We start from the raw sequence: 12,173 nt of genomic DNA on the forward strand, positions 1-12,173 counted from the left end.
CTTTCCTTCTGCCTCTGCACAGAGGGTCCTTTAAGACACCCAAAGCCAAAGGGTGAACTTTGGGGAAGGAAGCTAAAGTTATTTGGCCTAAACTATTCAGATTCAAAATAAAGAGCCGAGAGATGCCCAGGGTGAGACGCTTGGTGATGTGTCTGCTGGTGAAAAGCACATGTGCCTCAGTAGCCCCCTGTGCCTTCTGGGGTCCGGGCTGGGCCCTGCTGAAGGCCCTGGATGGAAGGCTTCCATTAGGATTGTTTGATTACTGCATTTTTAAGGGTACTTGAATACATAGCCCAAATGTTTGCACAATGTTTTCTCTCTTTTTCATTTTAGGGTGCGACTGGTAGAACGGGGTTCTCCACACAGTTTACCATTGATGGAGTCTGGAAAGGTAATGGAATGGCCAGTCCTGGGCCCTGGGCTAACGTCATGGGGCATCGGCCTAGGTGAACCTTTCACCTCTCCGGCCGAACACCTGGCCGCCTCATCCTTTGTGATCGAGCTGAGAGGCAGATGAGGGCATGAGGGAATGGGCAGCCCTGCTCGTCCTGCTCAGAGCAGAGCCCACGGTGGCCATGTCTGGCGCCCATAAGATAGACGAGAAAATTGAAGAAAGGTCATATTTGCCTCACTGGGTATAGTGAGCATTGCAGTTTTGAATGGGTGGACAATAATTCAACGCCTTACAAGGGGTTACTGAGTGAATCCCTCTGACAGCGGATAGGGTTATTTCACATTCCCCCCAAACGTTTCTTTTCTCCCTCTCTGGCTCTTTCTGTGGGGGGCTCCAGCTGCTCCCCAGCAGGCAGACTCTTGACTGTTGGCCCTCACCCCAGGACTCTTGATCCCTCCGCCTAGCTCTGTCCCCACCCTGGGTCTGTCCAGGTCATCCCCTTTCTGTCTGAGTGCCAGCGGCACCGCATTACCTCCTTTCTTTGGCATCTGACCCCTTCTTTCCTTCCAGGCCTCTCATACTTGGCCCATTCTGCAGCAGTTTAAACACTGTGCTAGGCACCAGGGACACAGAGCAACATAGGCCCTGCTCTCCCGGAGGGAGACAGCTGCGTGTGTGGATAGTGAATAAATGTGAATAAATACAAAGTTGGGGGCAGGGGCAGAACCAGGAAAGGCTTCCTGCAGAATACGTGTCTGCCCTGTGTCGTAGAGGCCGAGGGGACTCTGAGAGGCGGGGGAGGGAAGTCCCTTCCAGGCCTGGACAATGGCTGGATCTGAGAGTGCAGGAGGGGCTGGAAAGGTGGGCCGGGCCAGGTTGGGAAGGCTTTCAGAGCCAAACAGTGGCCGGAGGAGCCCCTGCGGCTGTCCCAGTCAGGGAGGTGCGTGGTCAGCCGCGGGCTAAAGGAAATGGTCTTTGCTAGCCACGTGTAGGATGCCTGGAGGGGGAACGGTCAGGAGGCTGTACCAGGGAGCTCAGGGACATAGGATTTGAACTCCTGACTCCAGGGCCAGGGTTCCCTCCTCTGCCCCACACTGCCCATTACTATGGAAAAGGTCAGTGTGGATCAGGGGCTTGCAGCCATGGGCTACCCTAACTCAAATCAGTCCAGTGAGCATTTATTAAGCATGTGCTGTGTGCGAGGTCTGGTGTTAGGTGCTGGCCCTCGAGGAATGACAACTCAGAAGAGAGTGTCAGAACCAGGGATACTTGAGAAGTCTTTCTAGAAGGCAGTTAATTGATTTGAAACAGTTGTGGCCTTTTCACGACATTTTGTAAGAAGATGTCCACAATCCTGGCCTCCCTGTGCTAGGGAGGGAGTCTCAGAAGCCGGGGGGAGCAGAGGCGAGAGGCGCGTCAGCAGGCAGGGGGAGGGCGAGGGAGGACAGGCCACAGCCTGGCGGCTGGAGAGCCGGGCGTCGCTGCGTCCGAGCCCTCCCCTCGTTTCTGCCTCTGACCACTCCCTCTCTCTCTGCCAGATGTCCTTGGGGTGGGTCCCAGGCCCCCAGGTCACCAGGCCAGACCTCGTCGAAGGAGACCCCGCGTCCTCAGGCCCTTCCTCTGCCAACAAGATCGCTGTCTTTCTCCTTGCAGATTCTTCCTGGTGTCAAAGTCATCATCGCTCACACAGAAACAAAGGGTCCCCTTGGCGACTCCCACCTGGGCGAGGTGAGCATTGACCCTTGAGGTCGGGGTGACTTTCTGAGAGAGTGGGGGTACTGACCATCGGGATTGCGTCTTGGTCCCCCTGGTCCTCAGCTCCTAGGGAGGCATTGAGCGAAGGAGAAAGGAGCAGAGCGTGGACGGACAGTCACTGGTTCTGCCCCTGGTGCCAGGCCCCCTTCCTCCGTCTGTGGCTGTAACCTCCTGGCCTCCCTGGGGGCTGCCGTCCCCCACTGTGGCCATCTGGCTCCTGTTGTCCCACTCAGCCCAGCAGGAGGAGGGGAAAGGCTGGATGCTGCTGGCATCGTGAGGCGCGGAGGCAGGAGGCAGCAAGGAGCGGCCCTGAGTGGGTGGGAAGGGGGAGTAAAGCCGCTGGCACGTGGCCTGTGTGTGGCTGAGAGCCCCCCGCAGGGCCTGGATTTGCCTGCCTGGCACTGCCTCGTGGGAGGCCGTGGACTTGGGTCTGAAGTCTTAGCAGGAGGCCAGGGAGGGAGGTGAGAGCCCGAAATCCCACCTCTCCGTGGAACATTCCTCTTCACCCGCTGCCCATGCTGATTCCACATGCTGACTTGGAGGACCCATTTGTTCCATCCAGCAGATGTTTACAAAGGTCCTACTCTATGCCAGGCCCAGTGCCAGGTCCGGGGGGTGCTGAGAAAGACAGGACACAGGCTGTGCTCTCAGGAGCTGCTTCTGGTCCAGTGGAGGAGAGAAAAATCTGGATCCCTGCAGGGGTGTTCTGCAGGGCCCCACGTGCGGAGGGGAGAGTGTTGAGAGGACTGCGCTGGGCCTGGCGCCAAGGGGAGCCTGGCAGAGAGGTTGGCTGAGGTCATGGGATACTTGGAACATCAGGATCCAGAGTTGAGACTGCGCTTAGTAGGGGACGGTGAACCCTTCATTTCTGGAAATTAAAGCTTTTATCATTGCCGATTTCCACATTTAGACAAAGAATCACCTCTAATTGAGGAGAGGCATTTTTATAGCAAGTTAGTGGGTGAAATGCGTGCCAGGGCTTCCTTGTCTCTCAGGGGGGCGAGGGGAGCATCTGGGACCACGGTGCTGGCCACACTTCCCAAAGGTAGCCTCGGGGAATGGATGGCTGGTTCAGATGCTGAGCGTGCAGAGAGAGCTTCCTTCAGCTTCACGTTGAAGGGCGCTGCCACGGTCAGGGCTAGGATCAGGCCCGCCACACCCGTTCATCCACCCTGCACCCCAGAGCCCCTCCTGCCACCATCAGCCTGTCCCGCCAACTCTCCAGCAACGACATACAAGAGGCAGGGCTGTCCAGACCCCCGAATCATGGAAGCTGAAATGGGCCTCTTTTGTCCCCGTGGCCTATGCCCACAGGGGGTTGATTCTGGTGCTTCCTTCCCCAGATCTGGGTGAGCAGTCCACACAACGCCACAGGCTATTACACGGTCTACGGCGAGGAGTCTCTGCACGCTGATCATTTCAGTGCCCGGCTCAGTTTTGGAGACACCCAGACCGTCTGGGCCAGGACGGGCTACCTGGGGTTTCTCCGAAGAACGGATCTCACTGATGCCAGTGGAGGTAAGAGAGGAAGCAGGCTGACAGCCAGCGCTTTGCTTTGGGGAGCAAAGCCACAGGGTCCAGTCGGGCCAGACAGAAAGGGGCAGCCCTTGAAGATGAACGTGTTTGTGTGTCGGGGCCCCAAGGAAGAGACTGGCTTCTTCCACAGCCCTGGGAGTCCCCATTCACATCATTGTGAAAATCTGGCTTCACCTCCCTCGTGGAAAGGCTTCTATCCAATCAGCCCTCGAGCCTTTATGAGGCGCCTCATGTATACCTGGCACTGGGGATGCAAAGACCCAAGAAAACAGCCTCTCCTCCTGCTTGAGTGAGTGGAGACAGAAGGAGGGCTTAGGGCCTCAGCCTTAATAAAAGGGTTTGTTCTGTGAAGTTTGGATTCAATCGAAGGGCCGCCCTGGAGGAGGCCACAGGTTCCCCACCCCGGCCGAGGCTGTCGTTTGCCCATGGGATCAGGAAACGGAGGCAGAAGGAGAGACCTCATGACTTCTAGGCCACTTCTAGAGTCATGTCCCTGCGGCCTTCAGGCCACTGGAGAGACCTGCCCTTTGTCCTGAGCTGCTCATCTTGGGCGTGGGTCCGAGGACCAAATGCACGCCGAGTGTCTTTTTTGTGGGTTTTCTTTACACGGAGGGTGTTGTTCACAGAGAGGCATGATGCGCTGTATGTGGTTGGCTCTCTGGATGAAACCCTGGAGCTGAGAGGCATGAGGTACCACCCGATTGACATCGAGACCTCCGTGATCAGAGCCCACAAGAGCATCGCCGAGTGGTAAGAGCAGGCCCCGGGCTGCGCTGGCCTCCAAGGGCCTGACTCCCTGACACCAGGCCGGGCTCTGTCTCCTGAGCTATGGGAAGGGCATATCTCCTGTGGCTTAAGAGAGCTCTCCCCTACACACTGCCCAAACCACCCTGGGAAAGAGGGGGGAGACACGGGGGCCATTTTGTGGGTGACATGGCTAAGGTCCTTTCTGTGGTTGTGGCCATCTGAGCCTGGAGGGCAGAGCTCCTGATGCCTGGTCCAGGCCCTCCCCAAGTTGGGGCTTGTTTTGCCTTTTACCAAGTCTCTCTTGTTGGCTGATTTTCAAACCAAGGGGGTCCCGAGGCACATCATAGAACAACAGTGCCCCCCCGGAGAGCCTCAGCCCCCTCACTGATGAAGGGCGCGGCGCGTCTGCCCGATTTCCTTTAAAACGGGTGACGTGGTTGCTGACTCTGTGTTCCCCATCCCCAGTGCTGTGTTTACATGGACCAACCTGCTGGTGGTGGTGGTGGAGCTGGAAGGCCCCGAGCAGGAGGCCCTGGACTTGGTGGCACTGGTGACCAACGTGGTTCTGGAGGAGCACTTCCTCATCGTGGGCGTGGTGGTCATCGTGGACCCGGGAGTCATCCCCATCAACTCTCGGGGCGAGAAGCAGCGCATGCACCTGCGGGACGGATTCCTGGCCGACCAGCTGGACCCTATTTATGTGGCCTACAACATGTGAAAGCAGGGCCCAGATGCCCCAGCGCTGCGATTCTGAGCCCCGGTGCCGTGCGGTGCCGTGCGCGCTGCTCAGAATCAAAGCCCCTGGCGGGGTCGGGAGGCGAGGGCGGGGCGGATCGCACACACAGCTGCTTCTAGTTTTTCAGCCAGGCTTCCTTGCCTGTCATCTTTGCCCCTTTGCCCATTCCGACAGTTGTCAGTAGCAAATTTGCGGGAGAGATTCCTGGAATTCTTTGAGATGTGCTCCAGACTGGAGAGGGCCCCAAAGCAATCCAGATGTCAGCCGTCTGGGGCCCTGGGCCGGCAGCGGGGGCCAGAACAGAAGGGGGTGCCGCCACTCCCTCGGGATGGTGTCGGTCCTGCTCCCAGGATCCTGCTGTGTTGTGCCCGTGGAGGGGGTGGGGGTGGTGTTGGCACGTGCCTCGGGGGCTTTGCAGACCCAGGCTTTGCTCTCTACTGTATTCTAAGTGTTTTTGCACATGTTTTAAAAATTGGAGATGCAATACCTGCTTTTTTATGGTTTGTTTTTTTGATTGACCTGTTCACTCCCATGTCCAGGAGACAAGTCCACTCATATAATGTTAAATCCGGAAGGGACCATAGAAATAAAGCAGTGCAACCTCCTCATTTTAAAGGTGTGGAGCCAGTGACAGACAGAGCCAGAAGCAGGACCCAGGTCTGCCTCCCCCTCCCGAAGACTTGCCCCGCCCCCGCCCCATGCCACGCTGCGTGCCCCAGTGCCCAGGCTCTCGTTTCTCAGTTATCCTGTTAACCCCTGCAGGCCTGTAAAAATGAATTCTGCATTTCAGAGTTACTAATGCTCAATAATAGTGCCATATTGGACTGGATCGCAGTTGGCTTCTAAAGGTTTCATGTGGAGGAGGCTTCAGTACTTTCTGCTCATGTCCATGCTTGTTCCCATGACGCTAGAATGTTTGTTAGGAATCTTATCATCCATACGAAGGAATCTGGTGAGATGTTCGTTTTCATTCCAGACCGATAAGATCTGAAGTGTGCGGCCGGAGAACACGCCTGGAAAAGGCCTTGGTGTTCCACTACGGCAGCTCTGGGAAGTCTTGTCTCACTCAAACACACACGCACACACATGTGCACACATACATACATGTGCACGCGCATCCCCTTCAAGGCAGGTTGAATCTGTTGCTGCTGCTTCTGCTGCTGCTGCTGCTGCTGCTGCTGTACACGCTTTGACACGGTAGTCATGCCCCTGTGACATGGGTTTGCCCCGAGCACATGTGGTCGGGTCAGTGACGTTCCACCTTGACTCACCAGTTGGAATATTAGCCTGATAGACTGCATCAGAGCAAGAAGGGGAAATCCTTCAGATACGCCAAGTATTTGAAGACAGACACGATTCTAGCAAATAGATTATTTTTATACGCTAATAAAAAAGTATGTTCTAAATGGTCAGCTTTGGGGGACGGGGGAATGTCTAATGCATGTGCTCACAAAGAGAGCCAGGTTTCTCTGCAAGGTGAATCTGCCTGGATCAGTGCCTAAGAAAGCTGGTTGTTCTTCAGTATATGGAAACCAAATGAGTCTCACGGACATGGCGGGCAGATTGTAGAGGATTGCCCTTATTTGCCAACAAATAACTCCATAGAGAGTAGCTCTGTTTGCCCTTGTGGTGTTTGACTGTGGTGTATGATAAAAATGCATATTAAAACTCTAATTAGACATATTGTAATTATGTACAGAATTGTATAACTTATTATTTGAAGCCCAATGGTCTTAGAATGGACCAGTGGACGTTCCTTATAATAGGATGGCTGGTGAGAGAGAAGAACCACCTAACCCTGATTTTCATGTGGTAGTTTTATAGCAAATAAAGCATTGTAAGATTTTTGTATCGAAAGATTGGTGACAGGAAGACAAGTTGCCTTGTAAAGTAAGATTTTCAAAAGCACATTAAAAACATTTAAAATTATTCTGAAAATTAGTGTTTTTAATCACACGTAACGTTCAGTAGCTGAATAACCTCCATGAGATATGCGCCCTGCTGCCGCCGCCTCCTGAAGCAGGCTCGGTGCCGAGCTTATAAAGGCTGGGCGGTGACAGCTCGGGCTCTCGAACTCCAGGCGTCTGTTGTCCGGGGAAGATCATTCCTGGATGGCGTAGAATGGCCCCTGAAGACCACCCCTGAAGTCATCCATGTCTGTCATGAAACTGCAGAATGCTAGGTATGGAGATTTGCAAAGCTTGTTTCATGAAGTTATCACGAGGTCGTTGTCTTTTAAACACCCTCGTTACTCACACTCTGCAGACATCCTGCAAATAGAACTAAGTGAGGCGTCTTCTGAAATGGAAGAGGTAGACTTCCCCCAGAGAACTCAGGAAATAGAGGGCATCTTCGGGAGATCAGGACGGGACAAAGGAATGAGCACGCGGCAGGATGATGGCCAATGCGTGCGTGGACTTGGTGGAAGGGCGTCATCCTGACTGGCCCTGAGAGATTCTGAAGATGCGCTGTCGGAGGGAAGAGGGGCCAGCGGCCCAAGAAGCAAGACCAGCTGTGACCCGAGACGCCAGTTAGAAAATCCCAGGGGCTTTGGGCTTTTTGTTTTTCTCTTAAGTGGAGCTAGTTCTGAACAGGGAGTGCCTGGTGACGCACACATGGCTGAACAAAGGTGGAGAAAACCTTTGTGGGTCCGCAGCAAATTTATGATACGTGTTTTTAGCTGCCCAGAAGCCTGACTCTGCCTCCCTCATCAGTGGCCCTTCCAAACCTTCTCATCCCTTCTCCAACTTCTCATGGCTCCCCTTTGCCTCCACTCTCTCAGCTGAGAACCTGCCTCCTGTTTTACAGAAAACATTGCCATGAGCTCCCTCTTCTCCCCCATCCTCATCTTCTGCCCCTCTCTCCTCCTTCAGCCCTGTCTCCCATGATGAGGTGGCCTTACTCCTTACCTAATCAAATGATCCCATTCCATCCTGTCTTCTGCAAATTGCCCCTGTCTTCATTATCCCCACTCTGTTTTGTACTTTCCTTTTTTTTTTTTTTTTTGGTGAGGCAGTTGGGGTTAAGTGACTTGCCCAGGGTCACACAGCTAGTAAGTGTGAAGTGTTTGGTCTGAGGCTGGATTTGAACTCAGGTCCTTCTGACTCCAGGGCCAGTGCTCTATCCACAGCGCCACCTTGCTGCCCTTTCTGTCCCTTATTTTCAATGTCTCCCTCACTACAGGCTCCTTCCCTACAAGCATGCCCGTGTTTTCCCCATTCTGAAGAGACTGCTTCTGCCCTTTGTGGTAAAACTCCTCAAAAAGCCCATCTACACCAGCTGCCTCCACTCTCTGTCATTCTCTTCTCAACCCCTTCCAATCTGACTTCTGACCCATCATTCCACCAAAACTGTTCTCTCTACAGTGACTGGTGATCTCTTAGTGGCCAAGTCCAGTGGCCTTTTCTTGGTCCCCATTCTCTTGACCTCTCTGCAGCCCTGGACGCTGTGGGTCATTTTCTCCTCCTTGATTATCTCTTCCACACTATGTTTTCAGGACACTCCTGGTTCTCCTGCTTCTCTGACCACTCCTTTCCTGCCCCAAATTCTGTGCTGACTTCCAATCTCAAATCTCCAACTGCCTTTCAGACATTTCGAGCTGGACATCTAGTGTTAAACTCAGCATGTCCGAAACAGAACTCATCTTTCCCCCGACCCTCCCCCCCACCTTCCTTATCACTATAGGGGACACCATCACACTCCTGGTCTTAGTCTTCCAACCTCGGAGCCATCCTGGACTCCACCCTTTCAACCTCCATATTGAATATGGTATCAAGGCCTGCTGATTTCGCCTCTGCAAGATATGCGCCTTTCTCTCCTCTGCCACTGCCCCCACCCTGGTGCAGGCCTTCGTCCCCTCAAGCCTGAACGGTGGCAGTAGCTGCTGGGGTCCCTGCCTGCCTCAGATCTCTCCCCACTCCCATTCTGCAGCCGCCAAAGCGCAGATCTGATTCTGTAGCCTTCCTCCTCAACAAACCCCAGGGACTCCCGGATCAAACCTCCAGGATCAAGCCTCCAAAATGCTCAGCTCGGCCTCGGAGCCCTTCATGCCCTGCCCTCTCCTCCCTTTCCAGCCTCCTTACACCTTACTCTCCAACAGGTCCTTCTGGATCCAGTGCTCCTGGCCTCCTAGCTGTTCCCCCGACAAAGACCCTCCATCTCTTGGCTCCAGGCATTCTCTCTGGCCATCCCCCATGACCAAAAAGGCTATTGATGAGAAGAAAGCCCCAATGTACATCAGAATATTCAGAGCAGTCCTTTTTCGTAATAGCAAAGAATTAGAAACAAGTTATATTTGATTGGAGTACATGAATATCATGGAATATCATTGTGCTATAAGAAATGACAAATGTGATGAATACAGAACAATATGGAAAGATTTATAGGAACTGATGCAGAGGGAAGTCAGCAGGGCCAAGAAAACAACCTATACAACAGTGTGCCAAAAAAAGAAAAAAAATCAAAAGTCAGTATTTAAAATTATAAAGAACAGGCCTGACTCCTACCCTCTGCAGAGCTAGGAGGTGCACGAAGGCTGTGAAGGCGCACGTTTTCAGACTTTTTTAGTTATTGATCAGAAGCTGATCCCACCCCACCCCTTTTTTTGTCTTTACAAAATACTATTTGATAGATGGGGTGGCTTCCTGACAGGAAACGGGGAGGGATATTGGGGAAATTGTAGTGATGCAAATAATAATAATAACTGATTACCTGTAAAATGCAAAGAAAGGAGTCTTAACTTTTTTTCTTCCAAGGAATTGTACAGGAGAATTCCCAGAGGTAATAAACTGAGGGGCAGATCCACAGAATTCCACAGACTTGCAGGGAAATATCAAATACAACTTAACCAAACAGCTTTAATCACAAAGTGGACTTCTTGCAAGGATCTAAGGAAAGTAATACCACCTCCATTATTAAGGTCCTCCAATTACAATCATGGGGTACTCATTTGTGAGAAAAGCTGAAACACGATTAGTGTTGGCCATCATCCCCAGACTCTCCCTAGCTAACTGAGGGGTAACACGTAATGCCTGTCTGGATTCTCAGAGGCCCACGGCATTCCCAAGCATGTCTAGGAGGAAAAGCCTAATCAGACACTAACGTGAAAACTGGCTCAGAAACCAGCCTTTGGTTCGTTTTGTGAGGGATCAATGAGGAGCATCCAGTCAAACTTTAAATCCCTTGAAGGACATTTCATCTATGACCCGACTTTTGGGGTGAGGGTGGATTGATCAGGACACTTGCTCAGAACTTTTAAAAAAAAGGAACTTTTTTTACCCAAATTGGGGGGTGGAGTGGGAGTAAAGAGGTTTCCCTCGGCCCCTTCTCCCTTTGAAGGAATTTAGCTCCTTTGTTTACAATTCCCAGAAAAACCTTTAAACTTTTAGATTCTCTCTTTGAAATCTTATTCAAATGTGCTTTCCTTCCTGACCCCAAAAAGAACCTGGCTTCAGTTTGTTTACCATCCCAGGAAAAACTTAAGGTTTTATAAACTGCTTTTATTTCCCTTTGAAAGCAAACTTCCCCCCTTTCCTGTTCCCTTCATTATCTATTCTCATTGTCTGTTCAAATCTCTCAGACCTTCCAAGAGGAAATTCTCACCTGGACCCTTTTCTTTATCACCTCCCCCTTCAACTGGCCTCTCATTCCACTGTTTCACCTTCCTATGGCCTTTGGTCACTTCTCACCCTTAATCCTAGCTAGCCGCCAGGAGGTCCAGGACCCAGGAGTTCTGTTCACCCCAGCTTAGTAGCCACTCCCATCCAGATCTCCTGAGACCCCTCCTCCCCTTACTCCAAACTGCTTGGTCACTCCTGGACCCCTCCCCCAGTCTTTCTGTACTTAAGACTCATCTTAGCCCCCACTCAGATGCTGGAAATTTCTCAAGCGTAGAGGCTGAGACTCCCATGCCCGCTCGTCCTCACGAGCCTCACGTGGCCTATCCACCCCAGCCCCCATTCAGCCTCTGAGAACCTCTCACACCCGCTCGTCCTCACGGGTGTGACCTGGCCTATATGCTTTATCTTTAATAAACTTTTTTCTGGATGGAAGAAGATCTGGGTTGAATTCTTTCAGGCAGATTTGGCACCATGATCTGCGGCTTTTTCCCAGTGCCCCAAAACCTCCCGCGATCTTGGGGTGCCTCTGTGCATCTAGGAGCACCCCAAAGGCCCCACCTCTTCAGGGGGACAAGGATTATAAATCAGCATCAGACTAAAGGAAATGAAAAGAATAGACTTAACCTTCAGCTGAGGCCTTCTGCCTGAGTGAGGGGGGTTCTAGCTACAGTGAATAACACTGGGAGGGGGGAGGGGAACTCAAAATGTAACAACAGCAACAAAAAAGTAATGGTCTCCCAATAAATAAATCGTCAAAGGAAAAAAATAATATCAAAGACAAGACAAATAATTGGGAGCGTGCCAAGCACAATCCTTTATCGCCTAAATTTTAAGACGTATTTAGGTAATTCTCAGATCTTTTACTTCTTTTTCTCAGTCCACTTGAGAATTCGTCCCAAGTGACGCTGAGTATAAAGTGTGGATTCCCCGTAACAAATAGCTTCACCTTTCTTCAAGCTAACAGTGTCTTCTGTAGGAAATGTGGGTAGGAGAAAGGAAGCTTCCAAGTGACTTTGGGGTTTAGGTTGGTCCATTTGACAAAAGCAAGAACTGTCAAATACTCACGTTCGGGGCTAAGCAGCAACACTGCCTTGTCAAGTTCCCGGTGACACTCAATGGCCACGTTTGGCTCGAGTGCTATTGGTAACTAATGTTAAACCTCCTGAAATGAATATGGAAAACGGAAGGAGACTTTAGCGAGAGCACATTTGCATCATTCAGCATTTCAGGCGACATTTTTATCAGCTGCGGCAGGCCATTTGAGAGCATCATTGGACAGGAAACGCTTCCAGGTTTTCAGCCTTGAGTCTTGGGCTTTCTTTAATGATGGCTGGGGGGCAGGCTCAACCCTGTGCCCTGAGCTCACTTCAATGTACAACCCTAGTTT

At 52.0% G+C, this 12,173-nt stretch overlaps 1 protein-coding gene across 4 annotated transcripts in view; it reads left to right on the forward strand.

Annotated features, from left to right (window-relative positions):
* Positions 1–7,106, forward strand: part of DIP2A (disco interacting protein 2 homolog A) — a 123,849-nt gene extending 116,743 nt beyond the window's left edge. For 3 of the 4 annotated variants that reach the window (XM_027857405.1, XM_027857403.1, XM_027857404.1), the window contains 5 exons: positions 334–391; positions 2,048–2,122; positions 3,493–3,667; positions 4,312–4,435; positions 4,898–7,106. In XM_027857405.1, the coding sequence (XP_027713206.1) occupies positions 334–391; positions 2,048–2,122; positions 3,493–3,667; positions 4,312–4,435; positions 4,898–5,150 (685 nt within the window). In that variant the 3' untranslated portion in view covers positions 5,151–7,106. The remainder of the gene's footprint in view (positions 1–333; positions 392–2,047; positions 2,123–3,492; positions 3,668–4,311; positions 4,436–4,897) is intronic. The other variant, XR_003568690.1, reaches the window with a different exon arrangement.
* Positions 7,107–12,173: the final 5,067 nt, after the last annotated feature.

This window comes from Vombatus ursinus, unplaced genomic scaffold (genome assembly GCF_900497805.2).
Source record: "Vombatus ursinus unplaced genomic scaffold, bare-nosed wombat genome assembly UNPS02012147.1, whole genome shotgun sequence".
Taxonomy (NCBI): Eukaryota; Metazoa; Chordata; class Mammalia; order Diprotodontia; family Vombatidae; genus Vombatus; species Vombatus ursinus.